Raw genomic sequence first — 26,577 nt, 5'->3', positions numbered from 1 at the left:
CAATTACCGGCGCCGCAGACCGCGAGATTCGTACGAATCCGAATCGTCGTGGGTCGGGTGCCCTTCGACGAGAAAACGGTCGATTCTTCGACTCGAGTCGCGATCTCGCGGCCGGAAGAAACGGCTCGGCCGTGTCTCGAGGAAAATTTATAATTACTCGTCAAACGCGAACCGTCGCGGGTTAGGGCGCGGCATTATTTTAAGCGCGAACAAAGCCGCCACTCGGGTTTTCGAGCTGCGCCGGGTAATGAGTAGGACGAGTAGGATTCCCCGACCTGGAAATGACGGATCCATTGTTCGCGATGAGTTCGCGAGAGCGCTAGGCGCGCGGCAGATACAACAAAACCGAGGGAACTTTCGCCGGCGCGGTGCCGTTGACGAGAAACGCCAGCCTCGTTCCGCGGAAATTCGAAAAACGAACCACCGAGAAACCTATAGTCGGAACGAAATTAGCTCGCGGATCGAGGTCGCTATCCCCCACCGCGCGACGCGGAGATACGAGGCAGGAGACCGTAAACAAGAGCGGATCTTCGCGGCACCGTGATTTCGGGGATCGCCGACCCTCCCTCGCGAAGAAACGGTCGAGGTTACTCGGGATAATAACGGTCGTAAAAAATAATGGGGTTCGAGGTGAATCCCCGAACGAACCTGGATAATATTCCGAGGATTCAACGACACAGAATTTACGAGCCAGGTGTGCCGCGACGCGATCCGCCGCGACGTTCGCGCGAACCAAGGTGTTCGAGTTGGCCCCGAATGCGCGCGACTCTTCCTAAATACGTTCGTTGCTCTCGTCGGCCAGCTGCAGCTTCGAACCAGCGCGAACGAGAAACGGAAGAAAAAAAGAAGAGGAAAATCGAGAAAGTTGCATTTATCGCGAGGAGAAACGAGACCGTCTCGACTAATCCTTTCGTAAATAACAAAGTGTTTACGCGAGGTTTCCGGGTAAAGGCGAACGGAGCAGCGAAGCGCGTTTCGGATTATGGCCAGCCACGGTCTTCCACGGTCGCGACAATACCTCCTCGTGTTTTCCGCTTCCTACCCTTCGGGCTGGTCGTCCCCGGTCGACCTTCGACCTTGTCGCGAGCTTCTCCTCCGCTTATAAGGCGTACGCGCAAACGCGTCCGATCCGGGAACCTTTTACGGGGTTTCGCGCGGCGCGACGCGTTCGAGCGGAACGCTTCGCCCGGGAGACTTTGTTGTCCACGTGTGTACGGGCGAGATCGCCCACGCGCTTCCCACCGTGGACGATCGGCGCGACAACGCCCCGAAAGTAACGTTCCTCGCGCTCGTCAAGGTCGTATTCACGGTGAAACGATCGCCTCGCGTTTGCGGAACGAGGTAAGGAAAATTAGCGACGAATCGTATCGGTCGCGAACTGGGTCGTCGCGACGCCAACGGAGACACCGAGCGGAGAAAGCGATCGAACGATTAGGCGCGCGTACGTTTCAGCTTCCAGACGGGGAAGAACGAGAGGCTTTGTCGTCGGCGGCAGGTACTCGAGTTCGTCCGTCGCTTCTCTTTGGTCAGGTGCGCGTCCGTTCTCCTCGTTTTGTTTCCGTAACTCGGTTCCATTGGTTGTCGAGTCTTCGCCGTGGTCGCGGTATTCCGAGGAGGCCTCGACGATCGGTCTCGAGATCTCCGCGAGCTAGTTCTCCGGAACGACGCGCAGACGGAGAAGCGGAACGGCTCGTAAGCCGCGGCCGTACATCCTCGAAATTGGCAGGGATTAGTCGGATATCCCGAGATTTTCGGAGAACCTCCGAATACGGGGATCTACGTATTCGTGGGCCGTAACGACGATAATTCGACGTCGAAGCATCCGGGTTCGGCAAAGTTTTGCCCCATTTGCCAACGTCGTCTCCCACTTTCTCGGTAACCGACAATCGCGGACTGATCGCAAAGTACGATAGCGGATACTCACCGATATCCGTCGGTAGGAGGGACTTTGGCTCGGAACGATCGAAACTCTCGCAGCGTTCGAATCGTCGAGGACAGGTACCGGATACCGTGGACCTCTTCGGTCTTCGACGCGGAAGGTTCGCCCTCGAGCGAGCGAGATAAACGAATCGGTTCGTAAACGTCCGGCGGAGGTTGTCGGGGCGTTGGAATCGAAGGGAATTTCCACGGGAAGGGAGATCGATGGTCCTGTAAACGGTAACTGGGCGGTGGATTAAAAGCTCGTTCGGCGGAGCGTGGAGCTCGCCTGGACGTCGAGAGTCGCTCGAGAAGCCGAGAAGGGATCTCGGCGGAGAACTCCGCGAAAGGTGACGATACCGGCGGCACGCCAACCGACCGGAGAGGTACCGGGATTCACGCTGAGAGCGTAACGAGCGACCGCCGGGTAACGAAGACCGCTCAATCTCCTCTCGGAACGCGCACTCTCCCCAAAGGGCATATCCTCGTTCCCTCGACTCCGACCCGAGCCGCCGATCCGTTTCGTACGGAGATAATTAACGACCGTGACGCTTCGACGACTCCCGAGCCGCGGTTCCACGAGCGCGAAACCGCGAGACGAACACGGCGACGAGCACCCCGGGTCCGAGTTTTCGGATCCAGGTGTTTTCGACGCTCTCTGCCGCGCGAAAGGGAATTTAATGGAGTCCCGACCGTCCCAGGAAGCCGTGCGCCGTCCCACAGTTTACAGAGGATTTTCGAAAGAGACGACTTCATCCGCGCGTAGACGCGTTTACACCGACCTCGGTGTATCGGGACGCGTTTGTGGACCCAGGGACCCTACCTAAATGCATTCCGTAGTGTTTGCGCAGACCTTGTAGCGGTCTCTTACGATGAATTTCTGTGTATGCAAATAGGACGGGCCGCGAGATACCCGACTCCACCGGAACCTCCCCGGTGAACCGTTTATTATCGACGCGAAACCGTAACTCTCCCGTGTGCGTTGAACCGCGATAACGATCGCTTCGAACGGATCGGGTTCTCGGTTTTAAAACACTCGGTTATCGAAATGCAAATACGAGGTGGACGCGACGAAACGGTAAACCCGAAGAGTCGACCGGGCCGTCGTAACGGAGCTCGGAGCGTACGAGCGTCGATGCCCTTCGATCGGAAAAATAGGTCGCGTCGCGTCGCGTCTCGTCGCGTTACTCGCACCGTGCTCGGATTTCGCTCCGAAAAGCTCGGAAAACCGTGTCGAACGGGATCGTCCGAGAGGAGGGCGGGGACGCATCGGCGAGGCGACGAAACGGCGAGAGAGATCGGTAAAAAACGGCGAAAGCTCCGGTCGAACGATCGTCGACGGAAAGTTGTTTGGCCGCGCCTCGAACGCCGGGCGAAGAAACCCGCGTTGTTTATGGAACGGCTTAATACGGTCCGAGAGGGTAAACAGCCGAGCGAAGGGAGTCGGGTCGAAGCGAATACGGGCGAAGCTGTCGGAGCGGACCGTGCCGGCATACCTGACCTCCAATTATCCCCGCATCTCGGCCAACTGCTCGCCACCCAGCGCCGTTTTTCGGCCCGTTTTAACGGACCTCCGCGGCAAAACACCGGCCCGGATAATTCAGATATCGTCCCTTCGATTCCACGGCAATCCCGGTGAACGAGGATCGACCCGTCGACGTTCCGAACGAGGGGGTGCCTCGGGGGCTCGCGTGCCAACTGACGTCTCCCAAAGCGGTCCAGATTATAAACTGCCGATTGCGGAGCAATCCCGGGAGAAAGGTAGGGTAGGAGAGGCGAGGGACGGTGAGCTTTTCGAGGCGAAACAGGGAATTCGTAGTAGTCCGGGACAGAGGGACGGATCGAACCGAGAGAAAGAGAAGCGGTCGCCGGGTCTTTTTCCTTTCGAGAGCCTCGGTGACTCGAACACCGGAGCCTCGCCGAGGGATTAAAGCGTTAAGAGCGCCGATTCCGCTCGCGACGAGGCGCGAAGCCTCGCGCCAATATCGGGATCGATCTTCAGGGATTTCTCTCGCGCGGTACCGAGCGATGTCCTCGATCCAAGGGAACGCGTTCGAGCCGGATCTACGAGCGGACGGACGGACGGACGGGCTTCTTCACGGCCGATCGAGCAACCCCGAGATTTTCGACGACGATCCGCGCGACCCGGCTTCTCGGGTCTTCCCTCCTCCGTGATTCTCGTTCTCGAGCGAAGCGCGATAAAATCGCCCGGACCGGTGGCAAAAAGTCCGCACTGCGTAAACGCCGATCGAGCCGGGGCACGTTCCGGCGAGAATTTACCGGTTCGGGAACTTTCCGAGCACCGCGCGCGCCAGACGTTCGAGCGGGTAACTCGGCTCGGTGCGCGCGCTGTAAGCGGCCAAGAACGATGGTCCAATTAAGGATGTGCCGCCGGTTACTTTCGGTTAATCCGCGGGGAGAGGGATCTCCCTCCGCGAAGCCCCGGAACTCTTAACTTTCGGAAAACTCGCGAGTTTCATCGCTCCGGTGAAAACTCTTTCGTTTCTCTCGGCGCCGAACCGAAGAATTACCTCGGTCTTTCGCGCGTACCCGACGAGAATATTTTCACCGAGCGTAACGCAGCCTCGATGCTTTCGACCGGAGAGTTTCCCGCGGCCTCGCGACCGAACCCCGCACGGTCGAGCCTCGATCGGGCCCCCGAACGGACAACACCCGTGACGAAACGTCGAGCGACGAGCGTGGCCGACTCGCGATTTCCTCCCGTACCGAAATCCGGGGCCATTGTTCTCCCACCAAAGACGCCCCGCCGCGGTACTCATCGCGAGACGTCTTCTGGCCCGCTGTCGACGGATTTACGAATTTACGGTCGCCCCGATCCACGGGGGGCTAATCGGTGGTAGCGCGAAACGGACCGGCGGACAAGTCGAGACGGAACGGGACGAGAAAGCGGATTCTCGAGCAAAGTGCGCCCGTTCGAGCTCGCGAAAAATCCTTCACCGCGATAATTGCCGCAATTTCCAAAGGCGAGCCGCGATTTCGCGTCCGCTTCGCTAAGACCGAGACCTTACGCCGGGATCCTCGTAACCCTTCGAGGATCGCGATTCCTCGAGTATTTCGTTCCGAGCGAGTGGCCTCTCCGCGGATTAGACGGATTTATAATTGCCCGGGCCAACCTTTGCGGTACGAGCAACCTCCGATCGATCGCCGCGCGAAATAAAAGCTACTCGAACCGCGTATCGGGCTAACCGGACGATCGATCGGAAACCTCTCGATGGAATCGTTTTCGGCCTTAATTTATGCGTCCAGTTGGAAACCGTTGAGCGTCGTTCGTGTTCCGAGGATCGATAACGAGTCGCGTACATCTTGTCGGTCCGATGACCGGACTTTGCCGGTTTCAACGCCGGCGCGATAAAACCGTGGGCAAAGGCCGCGTCGACGCGTTTCGTCGTCCGCGACCGAGCGGACTCGAACGAACCGGTATCCGACGCGTTTCCTCCCGAGCACGGAAAACGCGCCGAGGGAAAGAGACGAGAAAAAGGAAAGAGAGAACACCGTCGGACCTTTCCCTAGCTCGCAACCTCGAGAATTTACACGTCGAGATAAGCTAACGAGACGTCTCTAACGGTTAGAACCGAACCGCGCCAGAAGTCTCCGTTTCACGAAACTCTCGGCCGTTCGAGCGGCGATAGCGACGCTCGTCGAAAACCGACGTTATCGCTCGTTCTTGCCCGTTTTTCCGCGTTCGTTCGTCCCGGGGCGGTTTTTAAATTCGAGCTTATTGTTTGCAAAGAACGAAACGCCTTTCTTAAACGCCCAGAGGAAACTCGGAGTCGTTGAAAGTCGTCGGGAAGAATCCGAGTACCGGACTCGCTCCGATCGCGCTCTTTCGAGGGTTTTCGAACCCTTTGGGCATCCCGGTCCCTCTCGCGCGCGTTTAAGCTTTTTAAATTCGTCGCAAGATCTATTTCGCGCAACACCTCGGAACGAATCGCGTCTCGCTGCATTTCCGATCCGTATGTTGGTTCTTCTCGGCCGCAATCCCGCCCGCGCGAGGTTCAAATTCGCGACTAGGTTCCGAGTAGGTACGCGACCGCGGAAGCGTTTCCTCGCGAAATAATCTCAAAGGTCCGGACTCGTTCGATTCGCGATCGTAACGCGAGCGAATTATTAACCGGGTTTCGTTCTCGATTCCGGAGGAAAGGCCGATTTAAAGGAATCCCTCGGGTCGTTCCGAGTCGGAGACGTCGGTTAACGATCGGATGCTCGGTGCGGCTCGTACACCAGCTGGTGGATACAGCGGCCGAGCAGCGTTCCTCCCGCGTCTGAGAAATCCACGGGCAATCCTGACGCGACTGCGAGCCCGAGTACAAACACGAATAACGATATTGCGGATGGTACCGGCGTATTTACATTTCGTCGCAGCTGCGGTAAAATAGATACGGTAATGGACGGGAAATGAGAAATTTTCATTACGAGAGAGTGCGTTTCATTGTCCCCGAATACCGAGTCGAAATTGTTATCCGAGGAAACGAACGCTCTCGAGGAACGAAAACGAGGGGGGCGGATTTTCGACGGATGTCCGCTGGCAAATTGCGCTGTCAAAATACGGCAAACGTACCGGATTACGCCTGGTTCTAACCGCGGTAATCGACCGAGAGCGAAAAACGTTCGTTGCCAAAGGACCGCGTCCCGTCGACTCGAATCCTGGAGGAGCGAGCGGGCGCACCGGACTCGAATTCGAACCCGAACGTTTTTCCCGGCGAGTTTATCGCTTTTCGTCCAGGGCTGTCCGTTCGTCTCGGCTAGCTTCGCGCCGTCCTCCGCGGATCGACGACCCCTGCCGGGCATAGGTATGAGCAATTTATACCCGAACGATAAATCATCGTCCACCTACGTTCGTAATTCCTTTTTGGATCGTAAATCAGCGGAGGCTCGGCACCCAACGCGGACACGCGCGTCGGAAGGATGCGTGCATCCGTGCCGGTGTCGCGGGAAAGGACCCGGACGATCGCTCGACGCATCGATTTTATCGGCGGTCTCGAATACGCGGCAGGAACGAAGAATCGCGGCTCGATCTCATCGTCGTTCGTTCGGTGGTTCGCGCGCGATCGACGCCACTCGCTCGACGAGACGCGCAGCTCGAAAAATCCATAGGAATCCGTAGCGAGGGTATCCCGTGGTCGCCAGCTGGCGCACTCGAAGAACCTCGAGTCGGTGGCCGACGTTCTCAAAGGGTTAAACGGGCCGAGCCGAAAATTACCGCGAGGAATTAACGCGAGCGGTCCCGGCTCGTAGGTCCATTAATATCAATTTTATCGTCGCGATCGGGGGAGCGCGTGCGCAGGTCGGCGCGGCGTGAGTCACGGCGTTGATGGTCGCGATACTTTGATGGTTCTCCTCGTCTCGACCCGATCGCCGCGGTCGCCTCTCGGTCCCCGGTCCCCGGTCCTCGGTCCTCGGTCCCCGATCCCGTTCGCGCGATACCGCCTTTGAAGATCGAACACCGTCGAGGAAAATCGTTCCAGCGACGACACGGCTCGCGGGACAACTCGGCTCTTTGTACCCGCGGCGTTTAATCTTATCGATGTCCCCCGTTATCGTCTTTACACGATCTCCGGTACGACGCCATCACCGTAGACGATCGCGGTCGAACTCCACGGACGAGAGTCGTGACTTTCGTCGACGACGCGACGCGACGCGTCTGGTGTTCGTACGAAAGCTCCGTTCGTCCGTTCGAGACGTCGATAACCTCCTCGAGGAATTTCGGGAGTCGTTCGAGAGGAGAGAGCGGGAAAAATTGGCGCGTAGAAGGTCGATCGGGCGCATCGGTCCCTCGAGTGCAACGAACTTTCCGTTCCCATAGTGGTTATCGCGTGTTTTTGTCGCGAGCGCGCCTCTTCGGAGATACGACAAGTTCCTCGGTCTATTTACCCGGCTAGATACACCGGCTATCTCGCGTGTTTTCGAAGAAGGTTAAACAAACTCCCGACGCCCGAAAACCAACGAAGATTACCCGTGTTTGTCGAACGATGCATCGTCCCTCGCAAACAGACTGCGCAATCCTCCTTCGCGATGGAATCCACCGCTGCGGGCCAGGGCCTTCGCGCGTCCAGGGACCGTATTTGCTCGCAAATACCTTCCTTTTAAACCCTCGATTTCGATACGGTCCTCGGGCCCGTCCCGTCTACGAACGAAACTCGGACGTTGTTGCGCGCGACACGATTTTCCATCGGGAAAGCGGCCGCGGATAATTTCCCTTCGCGATCGCGTCCTCCGAACGAAAAGGATCTCTCGTTCGCGATATTTCCGGATATCCGACGGTAGTCGTCCGCCAGAATCTCGAAACACCCGGCTGGAAAGCAACGACGCGCCGGCCACCGGTCACCGGAGGAAGAAGGGAGGCCGAGAGGACGCGAGGACCGGGGTTGCGACGAGGAAGCGCGCGAGAGGGAGAGAGATCGCGCGTAAACCAGGAGGGAACAAACGACGGGAGGTTCTCTCACGGGGCGCCTGCAATCGGATCCTCAAAGTCCATCGGGCGAATACGCGCGCCCACGCCGGTAGGCAGCCGAAGGACCGTTTAATTAATTCCGTCCAGTGCGCCGCTACAGCTGTAGAACATAGCCTGGTTGCGTTTACGCGCGTAGGAGCACGCGGTCGGTCGAGCGTTTACTTCGGTCGCTTCGAACCGAACCGCCGGAAAAAGCGGAAACGGTCGTGTCCGCGACGATGAACGCTCGTCCGAGCGGACACGAGGGAGAGAGTCGGCCCTCCTTCTCGATCGTACCGGTGGTCGAATCTCGCGTCGATTCGATCTCGGTCTCGCCAGTTCCGTTCCTCTTCGCGTTGCGCAACGTTCGCGATCTCGTCTCGACGATAAGAGGACGGATGCCACGGTCCAATCCAGTTTCCCGAAGCCGCGAAACGAGACCGAACGAGACTCGAACGAGCAACCGGGTCGTTTCGCGGCGGAAGGAAAACCTTCTCGTCGCGCGACCGCTTCCACGAGCGTTCGTGGGTATCGATCGCTCGCGGGCGCGTAGTTCGATTTCGATCGCGTCCGAGCACGGAAGGAAAAACGAGAGAAACGAATCCCCCGCGAGCCGCGAGTTCGCCGGCGGGGTCGTTAAACGCTTTCAGCGCGAACAACAACAGCGACGCGCGTCACTTTACGCGAGGACTTTGTCTGGTTGCAGCCCCCGCGGAGAGTCCTGTCGTTCGGCCTCGTCACGGACTCGTCGACGCATTGTGCCCAGCCCGGCGACGCGAAACACCCCTCTGAACCCTCGTCGGAACGGTGGAGGGCACCACGGTGCAGACTCGTCGCAAAGGGCAACGCAGCCTTCGGAGCTGGACTCTGCGCGCACACCCTCCTCCTCCGGCCCGGTGATTCTTTTTTTCCACCGAGTCACCGTGTTCGCGCTCTCAAAAGGACGACACCGTACTCGGTTCCCCTCCCCCTCCGTTCTCCTGCTCCTCCTTCTCCCTCTGTTTCCCTCCCTCTCGGGAGCTCGGCCGGCTCTCTCGCGCTCGCGTGAAAGGAGTCTGCCACGCACCCGAAGAAAGAAGAGTCGATCAAGGCTAGGAGTGGGGATCGCTAGCGCAGCGCCAGGAGAGGGGAGAGGCTCGACGGTGGGGGAAGCTGGCAACGTGATAGCGGATAGAGAGCGAGAGTGGTGGGGATAGGCACCGAGCGAACCGAAGCCTCCGAGCCGTCGAGCGAAAGCAGCGAGCAACAGTGTGCCGCGCGCCGCCGACAACGGAGCGTTGTCACTTGGATAATCGAGCTCGCAGGAGCGCGTGCTTCGCAGGAGTACGACGGTGCGAGAAAACACCGAAGAGAACCTTGCGTTTACGTTGGCTCGCGCGAACGCGCAAATCCTTACGGCTAACGCGTGGTTTCGGTGCGCGAGTGCGAAACGACCGACAAGACGACGACGGTAGTCGCGAATCGTCGAATTCGTGTTACGGAGTGAGATCTCGTTCGTGCGCAGTGAGAGAAAACAAGAATGATCGAAAGTGCGACGAAAAGTGAGTCGTTCCACCCAACCAGTCTGGATTATCGTGCTCGTTGAGGACGCGTGGCCAACGATCGCTCGATCTCGTCGTCCGGTCCGCCGGGAAGATTCCCGTCTGGATCGTTTCGACGATCGAGCGACGGAAGCGGTCGGCTCCCGAGAACAGTGAACGCGAGGAACGCGCGCATCGTAGCAAAGTGATCGGTGCTCGGTTCGAGTAGCGGAGCTCCGAGCCACGAGGACGGGCGGTCGTGTTCTCGAAGGAAATGCGCTGCTAACAAACCGGCAAGGTGTCGCCCGAATTTTTGAGGTAGGCGTCTCACCGATTCCGAGTTCGGTCCGAGCGTCGAGGCGTCGAGGCGTCGAGGCGTCGGACGGACACGGTTCCCCGCGTATCTACCGCGTACGTGAAAACGGGGCGTTAGCGGCACGGTAATTGCGCTGGGAAATGGGCCGTGTCGCGGACGTTGAAAGCTCGTTTTGCCGGGAAACGCAGCTCTCCGAAGCGTGCAAACAACGTCCACCGGTGCGCGTTCTCTCGGCACGTGGCCGTCCTCGCGATATCCCACCTGAACTTTCAGCACAGTGCCGTTTCGCGAGATTTTTTTTTTTCCCCCACCCGTAAAGAGGATTATCCGGGATACGATTCCGAAAACCGGATGTTCCGCAGAATACGATTCCCATCGCGAACGCGGAGACCGGACCCTGGCCGTTCGCGTCCCATCGATTTTGGATTTGCGACAGCGGCCGCCGGCGACTCGATCCGCTCCGAAAATCTGCTCGCGCGAAGCAGTCGGTTCCCCTCCCCGCGATCCTTTGGAAACTCCGGGAACGAGTTTCGTTCTCGAAGGCGAAATCCGATTAAAAACGGAATTAAATCGTTCCCGGATCGAACGACGGTCACGCGACGATGGTTCGCCTCGGCCACGGGGCCGAGCCCCGCTTTCGAGCGTCGCGGAAATCTTTTCGCTCCTCTCGCGCGCGAGCGGATTCCTCGTTACCGCGAGAATTCGCGGTGCAGACATTTTTCCGCGGTTAACGTAACGCGATAGCTCCGCTGCTGCGTCCGGATCCAATTCACCGATCCAGACCGACGGTGGAAACGAAACGAGACGAGACGAGACGAAACGAGTCGAGTCGGGAGAGGAATTCCGCGTGTGTCGGGGGTGCCGGAGAAAGGCAGAACTTAACGCGGCGAGCAAACAAATAAAGCATCTCCGACGGGAATTGAAAAGAGCCGACGCGCCGCGGAAATCGATATTCGCGACTCGCCGCGAACCGTCGCGAGATTAACGCACCGGAATCTACACGGTGAACCGTTGCGACCGAAACGTCACGATATTTCGCAAACTTTTGCCCGATTTTTTCTCAGACGTAACCGCGCGCGTTCCACCTCGCTATCGATTGTTCGTCGTTCCGCGTACGAAACCGTCGTTGCGAGCGTCGAAGTAAGGTATCGGAAAAATGCATTCCGCGCGAGACATTTGAAATTCCCTAATAAGGCGTGCGCTTTATTCGCATAGGTATTCGAACGTTTTATCGTCCGGTAAGCATTTTCCGAAACGCTTCCTTGTACTTTTCCTTCCAAGTATCTCGCGAAACGCGCGTTTCCCGAGCATCTTCGGCTCGCGCTTTTCTACGCCGAAAAAGGATCCACGGATACGAAGAATACGCGTTTAGGTTCGTCGGTGAAAAAAGGTCGATTGTCTCGAAATCAATGGGGGAAAAATGTATTTTCGCGGAAACGAAATTGCTGTCGCTACCGGCGATAATCGAATGTCCGCGTATAAATTGGCGGTGGTGCGCGCGTAGAGGGGTGGTTGGAGCTTTTTCGTCGTTCCTTCCGCGAATTATCGTCGACGTTCGCGCTCGTTCACCTGTTGGTTAATTTCCATCGAATCACGGGGATGTTTACTCTCGATTGCTCGCCGTAATGGAGAATTTTCATCGCGGTAATTAAGCGAATCCTTGACCGCCGTGAAAGTGCAGCGCCCTGTTGTGTTCCATTTGCGAAATTACGAGGGGTTGGAAGCCGCGTTCTTCGTCGCCGCGTCCCTCGATGCCGGCCGGATACCGGACGATTAGAAACGATCTCGTGGCCCGTGATCGAATTTGAAAATTCAAGGTGGTCGATTTCCCCTGGAAAAAATGTTTCGCGAGGATTTTCCAAGCATCGGGGAACGGTGTTCGTCGGAAGAACTTTGGTGCGCGTCGTCGTCGATGAAATACGACGTTCAAAGGGCAAAAAACCGTGCCCGATGGCCCTCTGTTGCGGACGGAGCAACAAGAGCCTCGGATTTCAAAACGCGTTCGGGATTCGGAGAACGACACCTCGTTCGCAGCCGTCCGATTGAAAGAGTAACTTCCAGATCCGGTTAAACGAGAAATTCAAACGGAGAGTTTTGTTTTTCGCGAGCACCTCGTTCGTCTCCTCGGACCGATTTTCTTTTTCGAAAGTCGCCAAGCTCCACGGAAACGCGACCAGTTCGAAAAACCGCCTGGTTGGTAAATATTTCGGGCGGAAAGTTTCGGTATCCCGATCGCGCCCTTGGCGGTGCACAGTCCCCGGAAACGGCGGCAGATGGAGGCACGTGACGGATCACGGGTACGCGGACCACGCGGATCGACTTTCCGCCTCGAGCGACCAATTCCCGATGACGCGCGTTCGTCGCGACCGTTTTCGAAAATATTCGCTGCGATAACGATTATCGCGTTACCTATCGCGTAGGCGCTCTAACGGCGTACGAACGATACTCGGGGTCGATAACGCTAATTGCGGCCGAGACCCCGGCTTTTCCAACGTCGAGCGCCACTTTGCGTCGCTGGAATCGTTTCCGAACCGGGACCAGCGACGTTCCATCGTTTCGTAGCCGTCGACGAGGAAACTTTCCGAGCGAATTCTCTTAAAAATTCCAAACTTCCGCATATTCGATTCCGTCGTTCCAGTTTCGCGGCAACGCGTGCCAAACTGTGCTCGAAAATGCGCAGGATGCAGAGTTGCCGTTGAAAATACGAGAATCTCGTGGAAAACAAAGTTGCCCGGGATTCGAAAGGGAGGTACGCGTAGGTCGTCGAACCCTTCGAAGGTCGTACGGTATTTTCCTGTAATTTCGCGAATCGTCGAGACAACGAGAACCGTTCGGCGCCCGTGCGACCTTCTCCGCGCGAGGGAGAGCCGAAGGATCGCGTTGCACGGACGTCGTTAACGCGTCGACTTCGAAATCGTTACCTCGCACCGACCGCTCGTTTCTCGACCCGAAATAAAACCGTTTCCCTCGGGAACCGAGCACCGTTTCCTCTCGTCTCGTTTCGAATCGAAGGAAGAAGCGACGGTCGAAGGAGAGACGCTAATCGGGAGCGAGTTAACGGCCGATAAACCGAGGTTCCGGCTACCGTACGCGACGACGAGATCGTAAACTCCCTCGTAACGGAATCGCGCGGGTGGGCGTGCGTGCGTGCGTGCGTACGTTCGGCGCCCTCGAGATTCAGCAACCCCCGACACCTGCCCTCTGTGCCCTCCGTGCCCTCTCCGGCACCGGTCGCCGAATAACCCGACTCTCGAAGTCGTTTCCGTGCTCGAGGGCCTCGGTTTAATAAAGCACCGGTGAGAAACGTGGCACACGTGCGTGCAAAAGTTCTCCCCACGGAGCACGGTGTAGGGTGTAACGGCGTTCTACGGACGAAACGAAGGAGGAGGAAGAAAGTTACGAGGGTGGTTACGTCGTGCCGGGAGAGTAGTTTTAGATGTCCCGTTACCTTTCGGTCGCGTACGCGTAATATTCCGTTTCGGTGCGGGCTCGCACCCTACGGCTCGGGAACGCGTTTTTATCGCGGTAGGTTGTTCCTCGAGGGGCGTTCCCGTGGAATCTCGAATTTTCGAGAAACGAAACGGGCCAGCCGTCGGACCGGGAGGAGGGATCCGCGGGAAATCGAAAGAGCGGGCTCGCGCGCAATATCGGTAACGGGGCTAACGGAGGTTAACGACGAAATACCTCGAAAGTGGCCCGGTGTACCGTTATTCCCGGCAAACTCGGATATTGGAAAATAGAGGGAACTTACGTCGAAATGGAACGCTCGAATCCCGTTACCGAGAACGGTCCGAGCTTTTCAACCGGGCGCCCCTAAATTCCGTTTCTCGGACGCGAAACGCCGACGCGAAACACCGACGCGGGGCGTCGAATTAAACGATCCCCGCGATAGGCGAGAACACCGACGGCCGAGGACCCCCGGGATCGAGAAAACGAAACGAGGGAGCGAGAACGACCCTCGTGAAATTTCGCTCCTTCGTAACCTGGCCGCGGCGATGGAGGGCGAGAGTAGGCGAGAGAAGGCGAGGTAGAACGGGGTGGGTACGAAGTTTGTTTCCAAGGCTCGCGGGGAGGAGAGTTTCGCGACAGTTTCGAATCTCCCCCTGCCGTTGGTCGTCCCTCGATCGCGTTCAACTTTTGCGGGGGCCGGTCGCGGCGTCCGACAATTGTGACACTCGTGACGAGAGTATCGATGTTGCCCGAGGGGGATGATCCTGCGAGATTGCCGGCTGTGCCGTTCTAACCCCGATCGTTCCTGTGTCTCCGCGCGCTACAAACACTCCGTCGTTGTATCGTCGGGAGATCGATGCCGACTCGTCGCAGTACAAATATTTAGGGAGCACTCGGCTGCATGGCCGCGATCGCGCTTAACGCGTTTTATAAATTTATCTTCGGACGCGAACGATCGAGATCGATTCAACGATCCCGTGGGATCGAGGAAGAGAGAGAGCTGGATTCGATCGATTCGTTGCCTCGTCGACGGAGCGCGTTTCGAGCTACGCGAAAACGCAACGATGCGTCTCGATCGAGGACACGGTGGCGGTTTACTTCCGCCGCGAGCTGCTTCGGCTACGCGCGAAACCCGGCCGAGGGAATCGAAGGGACTTTGTTTCGTCGGTCGATGGAAAGCCAACCGAGAGGGAGGGAACGGAGGGTAGTCGCGGTGGAAATTCCAAGAGGATTTTCGAGGTCGAGGAGGAAGCTCGGAAGTCTCGAGCGGCTCGATGCTTCGAACGAGTCCGGTAAAGAATCGCCGGGTCTGGTTGGAAATGGGAGTTTCTCCGCGTTCGGTGGCACGGGACGGGACGGAGGTCCGGAAACGTTCTTTTTCTTCGCCGGTGGGAAACGAAGCGACGTCGAAAAGGGACCGTCGGAGAAAACGTCGGAGCGTAAAAAGTGTAAAAAGTGTAAAAAGTGTAAAAAGTGTAAAAAGAGTGCGTCGGACGGCACGCATCCAGGTTCGTAGGGACGCGCAGCTCCGGGGGATCTTGGGAAACGTTACGAGCGGGAGATCACCCTCCGGGGAACATCGCCGGGCGCAGAGGTTATTTCTGGATCGCGAAAACTTTTAATAGCTTTCCGATAGCTTATTGGCCGGCCTTATAAATAATTTCGTATCTCGCGTCGTCCCGTCGAATCGTCTATTCTCCCTCTTCTTCTCCCCCGTGCATTGCGCGCGGTGTCGCGCGCGTCTCTCCCTCGCGAACCTCTCGAACCTGGAACGCGAGAGGGACGCGAAACTTTCTTCCGTCCGGGCGAAATCATTCCCGTTATTATTTATCGGCGGAGAAGAGTACTCGCCGCGGTGCGCGAGCGCAACGACGCGGGAACGAATCGCATTGCGGGAAAACGGCGAAGCGTCGCGGCGCTCCGTGCGTTCGTACGGCCGAGCCTATCGCCTCGGGAGGAACGAGACTGGAAATCGACGTCTTCGATACATTTTTTCGAGCGCGGACGAACCGAGGAAAGAGATAGAAAAAGGTACAACGATTATTCGTTCGTAGGAAAGGAATCATCGATGTCTCCCAGGCTTCCGGCCAGAAAATTCTCGGTTTCGAAGCTCGCTCTTTCTGGCGATCGTCCAAACGACGGTTCCTCGCTTTAAAGGCGACGCAATCTCGTCGAAATACTGTTTTCGAATTTAATAAAGAAGCTGGTCCGCGGATCGGACCATCGGACCATCGGACCATCGGTGGCTCGACCGCGAGACCCGGTGGGGTTCATTTCGAGCACGTGCGTCGCGTCGCGTCGCGTCGGTAGCGCGCACCCTGCGACGCGTCCATTCCGTGCCGAAATTATGGAACTCGTCGGTGTCCTTAATTAAAACCGAGTCGCGGGTCGATTCGAAATCAAACGAAAGTTACGGGCACGGCAGCGGGTAGGGTGGACCGCCGCTGTTGCGGAAATAATCGAGAGCTAGGAGCGCGTGGCCGCGCCCTTTGCGCGACCCTTCGTTTCGTAACCGCGCGACCACCCTTTCCGCCGTCCGTGTCCACCTATAAATAACGTCTCTTACGCACGTTGGGGCAATTTTCTCGCGGAGATACCGCCGGAAACGATCCTGGCTGGCCGCGTAATCGTAACCAGTCGCCGGCGCCGGCGCCGCCGCCGTCGACGAAAATTCCATCGAAATAATACCGCCGGAACTCGCTCGCCCTGGTTCGAACCGGTCGCGGGTCACCGCGAACCTTCGCCGATCGATCTCCCTCGAAATCGATCTCGTCGGTACGGGAAAATCGAATCGAGGAAATATCCACAGTCCGCGATCCTCGGTACGCGGCAAATATTGTGTTTGCGGTGCGGCGCGATGGACACGGTTCAAGGGGTAACTCTAATGGAACGTAAAATAAACGTTGCGCGGTCTCTAGGTCGGATTTTGCCACCTCGCGGAGCTACCTCGCCGCGGGCTATAATTAACGTCTTCCTCTCGGATCGAGCTCCACCGCGAGTTGCCGCGTTCGCGGCCCGTTTGCACCATTGATTCCAAATTAGTTTCGTCCTTTCCTTCGTAATTCCTCCACCGGAATTATCCCGTTTTCGATCCTAACGGAGCACTCGTCGTCCAACCGGTCGAGGTCGTCGAACGCGAGGCGACGGGACGCGACCGAGCGTAAATTTATCGAAAATCGGTGGACGATAGGACCGCGGGGCTTCGTTCGCGAGTACATCGATACGATAAAGGCACGTGGAACTATTGGCTCTCGAGGTCGAGCGCAAAGAGGGTAGGTCTTCGACACCGCGTTCGCCGCGCTTCGACGAAAGTAGAGGAGAACGGCTCGACTCGGTTCCGCGAGCGACGCGGCCGAATTACGTTGCATCGAGCATCGCGTCGTAAAGCGGACCTCGTAGCTCCCTTTATCGCCCTCGTCGACCAAAGCGCGCGCTCCTCTGTATACGTTTCGCTCGTTTCTCGCGGAGAACGCGGCATCGTAATTTCGTTATCGCTTTTTGTTCTCCGCTCCTCGTCCTATCTTTCCCCCTTTCCTCTTTTTTTTCCCCTTTTATCTTCTTTTCTTTGATTCGAGATAATTGGTTCTTTTGATTAGACATATCGCCAACGGAGAAAAGAATCGTTCCGATGGGAGGGCGCTCGAACCGCAACTGGAGCGGACGAGCTCTCCTCGAGCGATTTCACGGCTGCGGGAGCAACGCGAGTCGCGAGTTCCCGAGAGGAAAATCGAAAAGACGTTTCCCGTGGTCGAGGAGGTTCGAAAGAGTCCCCGGTAATGGTAAACCGGCGCGGCGTGCCTCGAAAACGACGAAAATGGATCCCCTCGGCGTGGGTCGAGCGCGGCGAGGTGCGGCGCGGCGCGGCGCGCGCGTCGCGAGCGAGCGGACGGGCGGGCGGGGACGAGAATTGACGACCGTCGGTGGACGACGCTGTCGGCTCGGAGAAAGCGGACAAATTGAGCACAGCGTGGGAGGAAAATATTGTTCGAAAACGAGCAGAGCCGCGCTCGCGGAGTTCCTCGCGCATCGACGATATTTCGGATTGCGTTTCGATGACCGACTTTCGCGAATCGAGTTGTTTTTTCGCTACCCTCGACGAAACGGAGAAAAACGGGGGGAGAGAAAAAAAAAAAACGATAAAAACGCGAGGGTGTCGACGAAACGGTGAAAACGGCGCGCGGTCGACGGTGTTTACCGCGCCGCGCCGGTTGTTCGCAAATAGCAATAATCGCGTTGGCCGGGTGTATCGAGCGCGGGAACGATAACCCACCGACGCGTGCGTCGGTCGAGTTTGTATCGCTTAACCGGTTGATAGGGGACTCGATGCGGGAGACTAACGTCGAAATAATGCCGCACCGTTCACGACGAAACGCCTATCGCGATACTCCGCGGCGGCGAATCGTCGAGGAAAGCTCGCGCGTACGCGAGCGTTCGGTTCGTCGGTCGCGTTGTCGAACCGGAGAGAAAAGCTCTCCGCGTCGTTACCGAGGAAATTATTCATACGTCGTTTCGGACGCGGCAAACGTTAGGCGCGTTTCGTCTCTTTTCTCTTTCGTGGCCGACGCTCGCTAATGACCGTATTTGCGCAATTACCGCGGCGACCGGGCGCACCCGGAGTCGCTGTTTCCGTGGAAAACTGCGAACGAGATTAACGCCGTTTCCTACCGTCTCGTTCTCCGTGCCGGACTTCTTTTTCGACTCGCCGTCGAAAGTCCCGTAATTATTCGTCGAAAAGGGGAACGGGGCCAGAGCGAACCAACGCGCCGAAGACGGCTACTCGAGCTCGTTTCGCGGTGTAATTTCTTTCGAAGGAACCTCGAACGCGTTAAAAAGTCGGATGCCCGACGACGATAATCGATGCTCCGAGTTACCGAGCACGAATCGCGCGTCGAGACCTTCCCGATCGATCCGGTCCACTTCCGGTATCCGTCCCTCGCGAGGCTCGCCCGGGATCCTTGGGAAGCGGAGCAGGACCGACGAGCGGGCGGAAAAAAATTTGCTTTTTTAAAACGATTATCCGAACGTTTCGGGCGTCGACGGCCTCGAAAGTGGATTAACGCAATTTCCGCGACGTTTCGAGGCTGGTTCGCGCTAATCCGATTACTTAACGTCGGAACTCGACAAGAGCGATTCGCGGAACGTCCGAGTTTCCCGCGGGATTAAAACGAGTTAATTTAAACTTTCCCTCCCCCTCCGTTGGGGGTGGCGTCGCGCGAAGATCCACTCGATGGACATTTTTCAGCCGGCCGCGTCCCGAACGCGTCTCGGTTGTTGCTCGACTTCACCGCGGGTCGCCTAATCTTAGAATTCATTGTTACCGGAATAACCGGGCGGCGTTCGTCGTGGCGTTGGTATCGTCCCGGTGATCTCGTTCGCGTCGTTCGATCGCGCGCGTCCAACGAATTCGGCCGCTCGTAAAACACGACCGCCACGGCCGCGTTCCTTTCGGAAGATGTACCGCGCGACGGGCGTCGCGACGCAGGAGATGTTACGAAATTTCGCGCAACGCGGTTCGCGAAACCCCGACCCGTTCGACTTTGTTCTTTTTCCAAGCTGCTGTTGGACGCGCTCGCAACTGTCAACGACGCGTACGCTCGTCCGGATTTTCGTAACGAAATTACCGGATGCGTCGCGTGCGCGAGAACGCGCTCGGTCGGCGTCCCACGCGACTTTACGCGCATCGTGCGTCGTCCTCGACACCCACCTATCTTCGCCCGAAGACTCGCGCTTCTCGTTTCGCGATGTCCAAGATCAACGTATTCGGGAACGCGGAATTTACGAGCGAGACTCGAGCCCGAATCCGCGGTCCTTTGCGCGCTCGCGAACCGCATTACGGATTCGGACCCGCGCTCGCCGTAATCTATCCGACGAAACTTTCTCGAGTCTATTTTTCAACGAGCACCGCGCCGCTTCGAATTTTTCCGCGAGACGTAATCCTCTTATCGTCGCGATGCAGTGGTTTATAACGACGCTTAATTAATGCAATAATAACGAGCGCGTAATACGCGAGTGCGTTCACCGCGGACACGGCTATACATTTTCCCTTCTGCGAGAATTCTTCTGGACGTGTTTTCCATTATTCATCCCCGTCGACGCGAATCGCGGCATAAAATAGCTGATTAGGGAAAATTCCATCTCGCGACGGACGCTCCGAAACCGAGCCGAAACTGTCCGCCGGGCGAGCCGCTCGCGCGGGTACGCGAGTATTTATTGCCGACCGCGGGCATTTCGCGACCGGATGCGAACGAGGCGCCGCGATTTTTTACACCGAGTCCTCGTTCCGGAACGCACAATTTTATCAGAGCCGACATTTTCCGCGTACCTCGTTCGCGACGCGTCGCGTCGCTCCTAATTCCCGAATTCGGCCGAGTTTGCCGCGCGTTTCGAGCCAACGGGAGCTGCTGGTCGAGGCTCCCGGACGCGGCTACCGCGAGATTTATCGCGCGAAATCGTACGTCGCGGCTTCGATCGACTCGCGAGCGATTCCAAAGCGAGTCCAAACGCGGCTCGAAACAATGGACGACGGACTTTGGGCTTTTCCGGAAGTCGATCGCAGTCCTTTTAAAACCCGCGCTCGCGATTGAAATACCTCGTTCCGCGTACGAGCCACTGGAGGATGTCCGTTCGAGGCGCGTTCGCGAGGATACGGGGAAAACGGAACACGGTGCCCGCGTCGCGGGGAGAATTAAATAAAAATCAAGCGAAACGGAGATTCGGTCCGCGCGAAGCCGAGCCAGAAACGAGAGGAGCGCTTCGGGGAGTTTGAACGGTTGCTGGTCCGCGTTCCGCTCCGCATGCGAATGAGAGCAGCGCGGGGGAAGAGCCGCTCGCAGGGGGTGGAAAGGAAACGGAGTATCTCCGCGGGGTTCCAGCGTCGTCGGGCGTCGAGGTGGAACATCGCGCGAGCCAAGAAACGGAACAGGAAGGAACGCTGCATTTATTAAACCGAGCGCGGACGCGTTCTTCTTCTTCTTCCTCGACTTTGTCCACCTACGCGGACCTCGCTCTTCTCACGATTCAGCCTTCGCGATTGCGCCGCTTAGCGTAAAATAGTAGCTCGATATCCCCTTCGTCACCGAGGAAGGCTCTCCTTTCTTGTTGCGCGCGGTGTTCCCGATTCCGCTGTGGAAAAATTCCATTGGATGGGAGTTACCCGAGGACGTTTTCGGCCGTTCGATATCGTTCCAAGTTTCTCGCCGCGTTCCTCCTCTCGCGGCTTCGTTGCGATCTCGGAGTAGCCCTGTCGCCGATCGGATCTTGAAATCCATTGTCCGTTCCGGGGGACGCGAAAGGCCTCCCCTTCGATCCGGAACAATGGACGACGCGTCCCTGGTCGTAACGGGGACGAAGAAAGCCTCGACGACGGAACAGAAATCAAGTCGTATCGGTTCCGAGGATACGAGCGTCTCGTTCTCGGCCGGAAGCGCGGAGAGACCAAAAGGATCGATCGAACCCCGTCGGGCCGGTAGGGCCCCGGTCCCGCGACCGACTCGTTACGAGAGCGTAATCGAGTCCCCGAATATTAGCATACCGAGCGGGTAGGCCGTTGCCGACAGTCGGCACCGAGCGGAACGACTTGACCCGAAGGTGCTTCCTATGCTAACGAGGCACCCGGATACGCACCCTCCGCGGTGTGCGGCGTCGTCGACGAATCGAGCGTTTACCACTGCTCGCGAAGCGGCGTCGGGTTGGGTCCGGCCCTAATGCTCGGCTACCAGACGCGTATCTCTTAATTAGCCGACGAAATCCACTCTCGGAGGGGTCGCGCGCGCAGCGGGTAGCGCGGTCCGGTTATCAATTTCACCCGAGGCCGCGAACTTTGTCGGTCCACGTTGCATTTTTTTCCGCGGTTCGCGAGCTCCCTGGACGATACCCTTTGCCAACCAGTTGGTCCGAGCGAGCAAGGCTCTCGTCGCTTCGTAGCTACCGTATCGCGTACTCTCCGGTTGTTCTTTTCGCCTCGGTTTCTCGACGTTCGATCCTATTTGTCCGTTTCGAGGCCGGTCGGGCACAAGACGGCTCGCGTGCTCGCGGAGATAAAGTTTCTTTCGCGCGGCGATTAATAGTTCCGTCGATAAGATCGATCGGGCGTTGATTTTCGCCTGTGGTTTTCAGCACGCTGAGGTGGAGGATGGAGGAGCTGGAGACGTTGGAGAGCACGGAGTGCCCCGAGTGCCCCGGCCCACCGCCCGAGTTCCGGTTGCCGCCACCCCCTCGGCCGCCGTTCCTCACCGACGGCACCTTCTGCTCGGAGGAACCCCTCACCGAGATCGAAGACTGCGTCGCCATTCCGGTGAGTTCGGTTCCCGATCGTTCCCCTTATCGCGATACCGCGGGGAAAGGAGAGTTCCCATCCGCCCTTTGGAACGAACTTTTCTTCCTCGATCGAAATTGAGCGGCCCGAATCGACGCACTCGCGTTTACACGGGTACACGGCCCGTTTGCTCGTCCTCGAGAAATGTCTTCGAGGTGTTCGCGGACCGGAGAAACGGAATCCGCGCGGTTGGCCGGCTCGATGGTAGCGGAACAGGTGGCGAGGAAGAACGGAAAGCTCGTAAGAAAGAACCTCGCGGGCGGTTCCACGGTTACTCGATTCGTATCGGAAGGACGGGATTTCGGTGCGGGATAAATCCCGGGGAGCTCCTTATCCGGCGCGAGCGAATTGAATCGGGAGCCTCGCCGGACAAAAACGTTGCCGCGTTTCCGTTAATCTTCGCGTTACTTTTTCCCCGTTGGAAACGGTTGCTCGACAAAGCCGTTCCTCGAAATCTTGGCTCGATCTTCGAAATCTCCGAAGGAGAGGGTGTACGTGGCCAGCCACGGACACGGATGCGCGAGTTTCGTAACTTTTTGCCGGCCGTTGGCCGATCGGAACTCTTTCCGGCCCGGAGCGGGCCGCGGCGGACGTCTCGCGCGCTCCAACTTTCCAACGAATCGCGGACAGCGGTGGCGACGAACCGATGAAATTCTCCGCGGATTCCGTGACGTCGAGAGGCTTCGCGTCCATCCACGGTCCGATAAATCTCGGACGTCGATCGATCCCCGACGCCTCGTCGCCTCGTTGGAGCGCGACCGGCCGGGACGAGTCCCTCGCGAGACGAGGGTTTCGACCGTTCGACGAAAATTGTTACTCGTCCGGTGATCGAACGTATCGCTCGGCGTTTCTCGCACCGGAGACGGTTCGACGAGACCGCTCGAAAGTTCCCGCGGCGATAATTCTGTCCGGTGGTTTCGGCCGTTACGCTCGATCGTCGAGCGAATCGACGAAGCGGCGCGAGAAACGAACGGCGGAGGAGCGGGGCGATCGGGAGCGAGGTTAAAACCGAGAACCCGGGCCGCGAAGAGTAATCGGTTCGGCTCGCGGCGCTCGGGGTAAATCGAGAGAGGGCATCGCTCGTACGAGGGACACGGAACGGCTCTGTTTCTGTTATTGTCTTTAGGCTGCCCGTTAAAAAACCGTATTTACCCCTGACAGGCGCCATCGGTCTGCCGACGCCTCCCCTTTTTCATCGTACTCCGGTCCTCTCGCGCTTCCCTCTGCGCCGCGCCGCGCCGCGACGCGAGCCGACCCGGGTAAAAACGGCGCGGGCCTATTAATAGAGAACACGTGTCTCGCTACCGTACCGTGTAACCGAGGGACCCATTATCGCCCGACGATTTTACATCATTACGCGTAATTGGACAATCCTCCCGGACGCGGTCCGTGACTCGAAATTTATCTTCCGTTTCGTTTCGATTAAACGGCCGGCCGTTTCGCGAGAACCTCCGTCCCTTCGCCCCGCGGAGGGAACAACCCCCGCACGGAAGGTATCGCGCGGACCGTATCCCTGACGACGATTCGACGACCACCGAGCCGCGAACGGTTAGACGCGACGCTCGAGGGCGTTCCCCGAAAACGACAACGCGACGATCGAACGCATTTGTTCCTCCGCGAACCGCGAAACGAGTCGGTGTTTTCCAAAGGAACGAACGATCTCGCGATTTCCCGTAAAATTTCCGTATTATTTACAGCCACCCCCGTTTATAATTTCTAATTTCGAGCCGCTGCGCGTTATATTAAATCACTTTAATATCGAGCAGTGTCTTGCAGCGAGCGAGAGTTTAATCTAAAATAATTATTTAGCTCGCGAGGCGCTCTTCGAGCGAGTCGGCTAGCCGGTTACACCGAACGAGACGCCCACACCCCCACACCCCCACCCTCGTGTGCACACATTCGCCCGCGTCTGCGGCGCGAACATTTCGCCGTGCACATGCAAATCCCGCGAGTTTCGAAGGAAAGCCCCGCTGGTTTTTGCGCCCTCTCGTCTGGCTTTACGGGGCGTTAAACGCATCGGGCGTCCTTAATTGAATTCTCTCTCTCTCTCTCTCTGGCTCTCCGTCCCTGCCCCCGTCGCGCAGCGTTGTACCGGGCCGAGCGGTAACCACCGAAATTGCGGTAAACATTTTGTCCGTCCCGATGTTCGCGGACCGAGACGATCTCCTTCGGTTCGAGCCGGTTCGGTATCGTTTATTTTCGAAGGCGTTACCTTCGTCGCGTCCGACTCGTTGGATGGATTGGCTGCGTCGGGCCGCGTCGTTCCGCGCCAGCGGAGTTTACGGAAACGATGGCTACCGAGGACGGGGGTTGGAGCGCCCGAGAGAACTTCCTCCGCCGAAGGAAGCACCGGGGAAAAAAGGCGGCGAGGAAGTCGCCGAGCAAAGAATCGTTTCAGCTCCGACGTGAAAAAAAGCAGGGGGAGCGAGGGACGGACCAGGCGAGAGAGAGAGAGAGAGAGAGAGAGAGAGAGAGAGAGAGAGAGGCCAAGAGAGCGGAAGAATTATAAAGAGGGTGGGTCGGGATGGAAGGGAGGACCGAGCCGGATGATAGTAATTAAAAAGCAGCAGGAGAATACAGTTCGCGTAAGTTGTCCCGAGTTTATTATAGGACGATACGGCCGCGCGGTATTTATTAAGCCGCGTTTCTCCCCGTTTCCCCGGTCTCGGCCCTACCCCCGGGACCGTCCTACCAGCCGAGTGCGCTCCGTCGTCGTCGCGATCGTTTTCGGCGCGCGTCTCCTCGGAGTTCGTTTCTTCGGCGACGTTTAACGATCGAAATCACGCGGCGCGGTACGGCCAGCCTAATTCCGCCGCGAACAGAGACCGAAAGAGGGAACCGCGGCGAAATCGAACACCGACCGTAAACTTCGATCGAAGAACGGACACCCGGACCGGGAACCGGAGGGAGGAGACCCCGAGAAGAAGTCTCGATAGAGTTTTTGCGCCGGGCGAGTCTCTTTATTACGCCTGGGAATCCGCTTTGTTTCTGCCGCGTAGAGAGCGCGAAACGAAGGGAGAGGGAGAAACGCGCGGTGGTACTCCGAGCGGGATACGGCGGTGAAAAAGCGAGGAAAAGGACGCGAAGAAAGACGAGCGGAGGGAAAAGAATGCCGTTCCCCTAGGCAGAAGTTCGCCGCGGCGCGTACCGCTCCCGCTCCCGCCGGCCGGAGGACTAAAAAGCGAACCGGGCTGGAAAATGGGAAGAAAAAGGGGTAGTTATTCCCGGTCTCTCGCGGTGGTCGGCCGAGGTGGGCGGCGAGGGGTTGTATCGCTGCAGCTACGGTTAATTACAGCACGAGTGGAATTGGTTTCGTTTATCGGCGCGGCTCGATGGAACGTATCGTCATTTCGAGCGTCCAGATAGCAAATCGATGCCAGACGTCGACGTCCTCCTCTTGGATATCGACAGAGGACCCTCGTCCGGATTATCTCGAACCGATTGTGTCTCTTCTCTTTCGTCGATAGCCCGGATTTCCTGCCAGTCTGTCCGGGGACCGGCGCGCGGCTCCCGGTTTGCCTATCGCGATAACCGATGCCTGCTGGTCGAAGCTCCGCCCGATCCGCGATTATTTAGCGAATTCGAGGAGGCGAGGGAGACGCGCGCGTTTTTCTCGCGAGAAGCCCTCGTCGGACCGAAGAAGAAGGAATCCGTCTTCGGGCACTCGTTCGAAAGGTATCGAGCCAATCGGATCTGCACGGGCTTCGGAAATTCGCGCAGCGCGCCTCGTCGCGCGAAAATAGCCGTTGAAGAATCGCGAAATTATTCCGGGACGAGCGAGACGCGCGCACTCGAGCGCTCGAGCAGGACGCGGAATCCTTTGATCCCGCTAAAGGTCTACGGTGTCTCTTCCTCTTTTTCCGGCCGCGAGACTTCGTCGTACGCGGAATAAAACGGGAAAGAACTCTGGAAGACTGTCGCGCGCCACGTTCCCGCGTACGAGCCACCGATTTATTCCGCGCGTAATATTTCTCCGCTTTTCGAGCACCGCGGCGTATCGTAGGTGCTTCGCGTTTTCCTCTTTTCGAAGGCGAATCGGTGTACGGATCGAAAACAAAGTCGATCGTCGACGAAGGCGCAACGGTGCTCGAGGTACCGCTCGGTCGATGCGCGACCAATGAATTCCGTTTCGTCGCGACAAAAGCGTCGGTGGCATCGGGGCTCGAATTCGCTATTAATCGGTCGCGCGAACGATCGTTGCGGAGCGTCGGGCGAAAGGTCCGGAACGCGCGTTTAGGTAGGTTTCTCTTCTGGGCCGCGTATCGCGGCACGGTCCGGCGAAACGCGTTAACTTTCCCCGGCAAAACGCGGTAAATCATTCGCGTCGCGCGTAACGGGCGCATGCCGCGCGTCTATGCCGTAGAACCGGTGGTTTATCGGCGCGCATAAATCAACGACTAATCCGACGCTTTCGCGGCCTACCGTTATCGGTTTTCTTGCTCGCGAGCCGCTTCGAAGTGGCGGCAAACGGTAACAACGCGTCCGTAATAAAGCGGCGAGTGTACCGCGACGCGAACGACAGGTGCTCGCGGGAAAACGGCGATCGATCCACGGATCCGGCGTCGTTTCGTAGCCAGAATTACAAACGGCGGATTCCTCGACACCATCG

At 57.9% G+C, this 26,577-nt stretch overlaps 1 protein-coding gene across 3 annotated transcripts in view; it reads left to right on the top strand.

Annotated features, from left to right (window-relative positions):
* The window catches only part of Pxb (putative Hedgehog signaling attenuator pxb), a 171,410-nt gene that overhangs the window by 95,780 nt on the left and 49,053 nt on the right, over positions 1-26,577 (top strand). Inside the window, exons 2-3 of one of the 3 annotated variants that reach the window (XM_076309644.1) lie at positions 9,075-10,206; positions 21,770-21,947. In XM_076309644.1, coding sequence (XP_076165759.1) covers positions 21,786-21,947 — 162 coding nt within the window. In that variant the 5' untranslated portion in view covers positions 9,075-10,206; positions 21,770-21,785. The remainder of the gene's footprint in view (positions 1-9,074; positions 10,207-21,769; positions 21,948-26,577) is intronic. The other 2 variants (XM_076309645.1, XM_076309646.1) reach the window with 2 other exon arrangements.

The sequence above is a fragment of the Ptiloglossa arizonensis genome, chromosome 4 (assembly GCF_051014685.1).
Source record: "Ptiloglossa arizonensis isolate GNS036 chromosome 4, iyPtiAriz1_principal, whole genome shotgun sequence".
Classification (NCBI taxonomy): Eukaryota; Metazoa; Arthropoda; class Insecta; order Hymenoptera; family Colletidae; genus Ptiloglossa; species Ptiloglossa arizonensis.
This window is presented reverse-complemented; position numbering and strand designations above follow the sequence as displayed.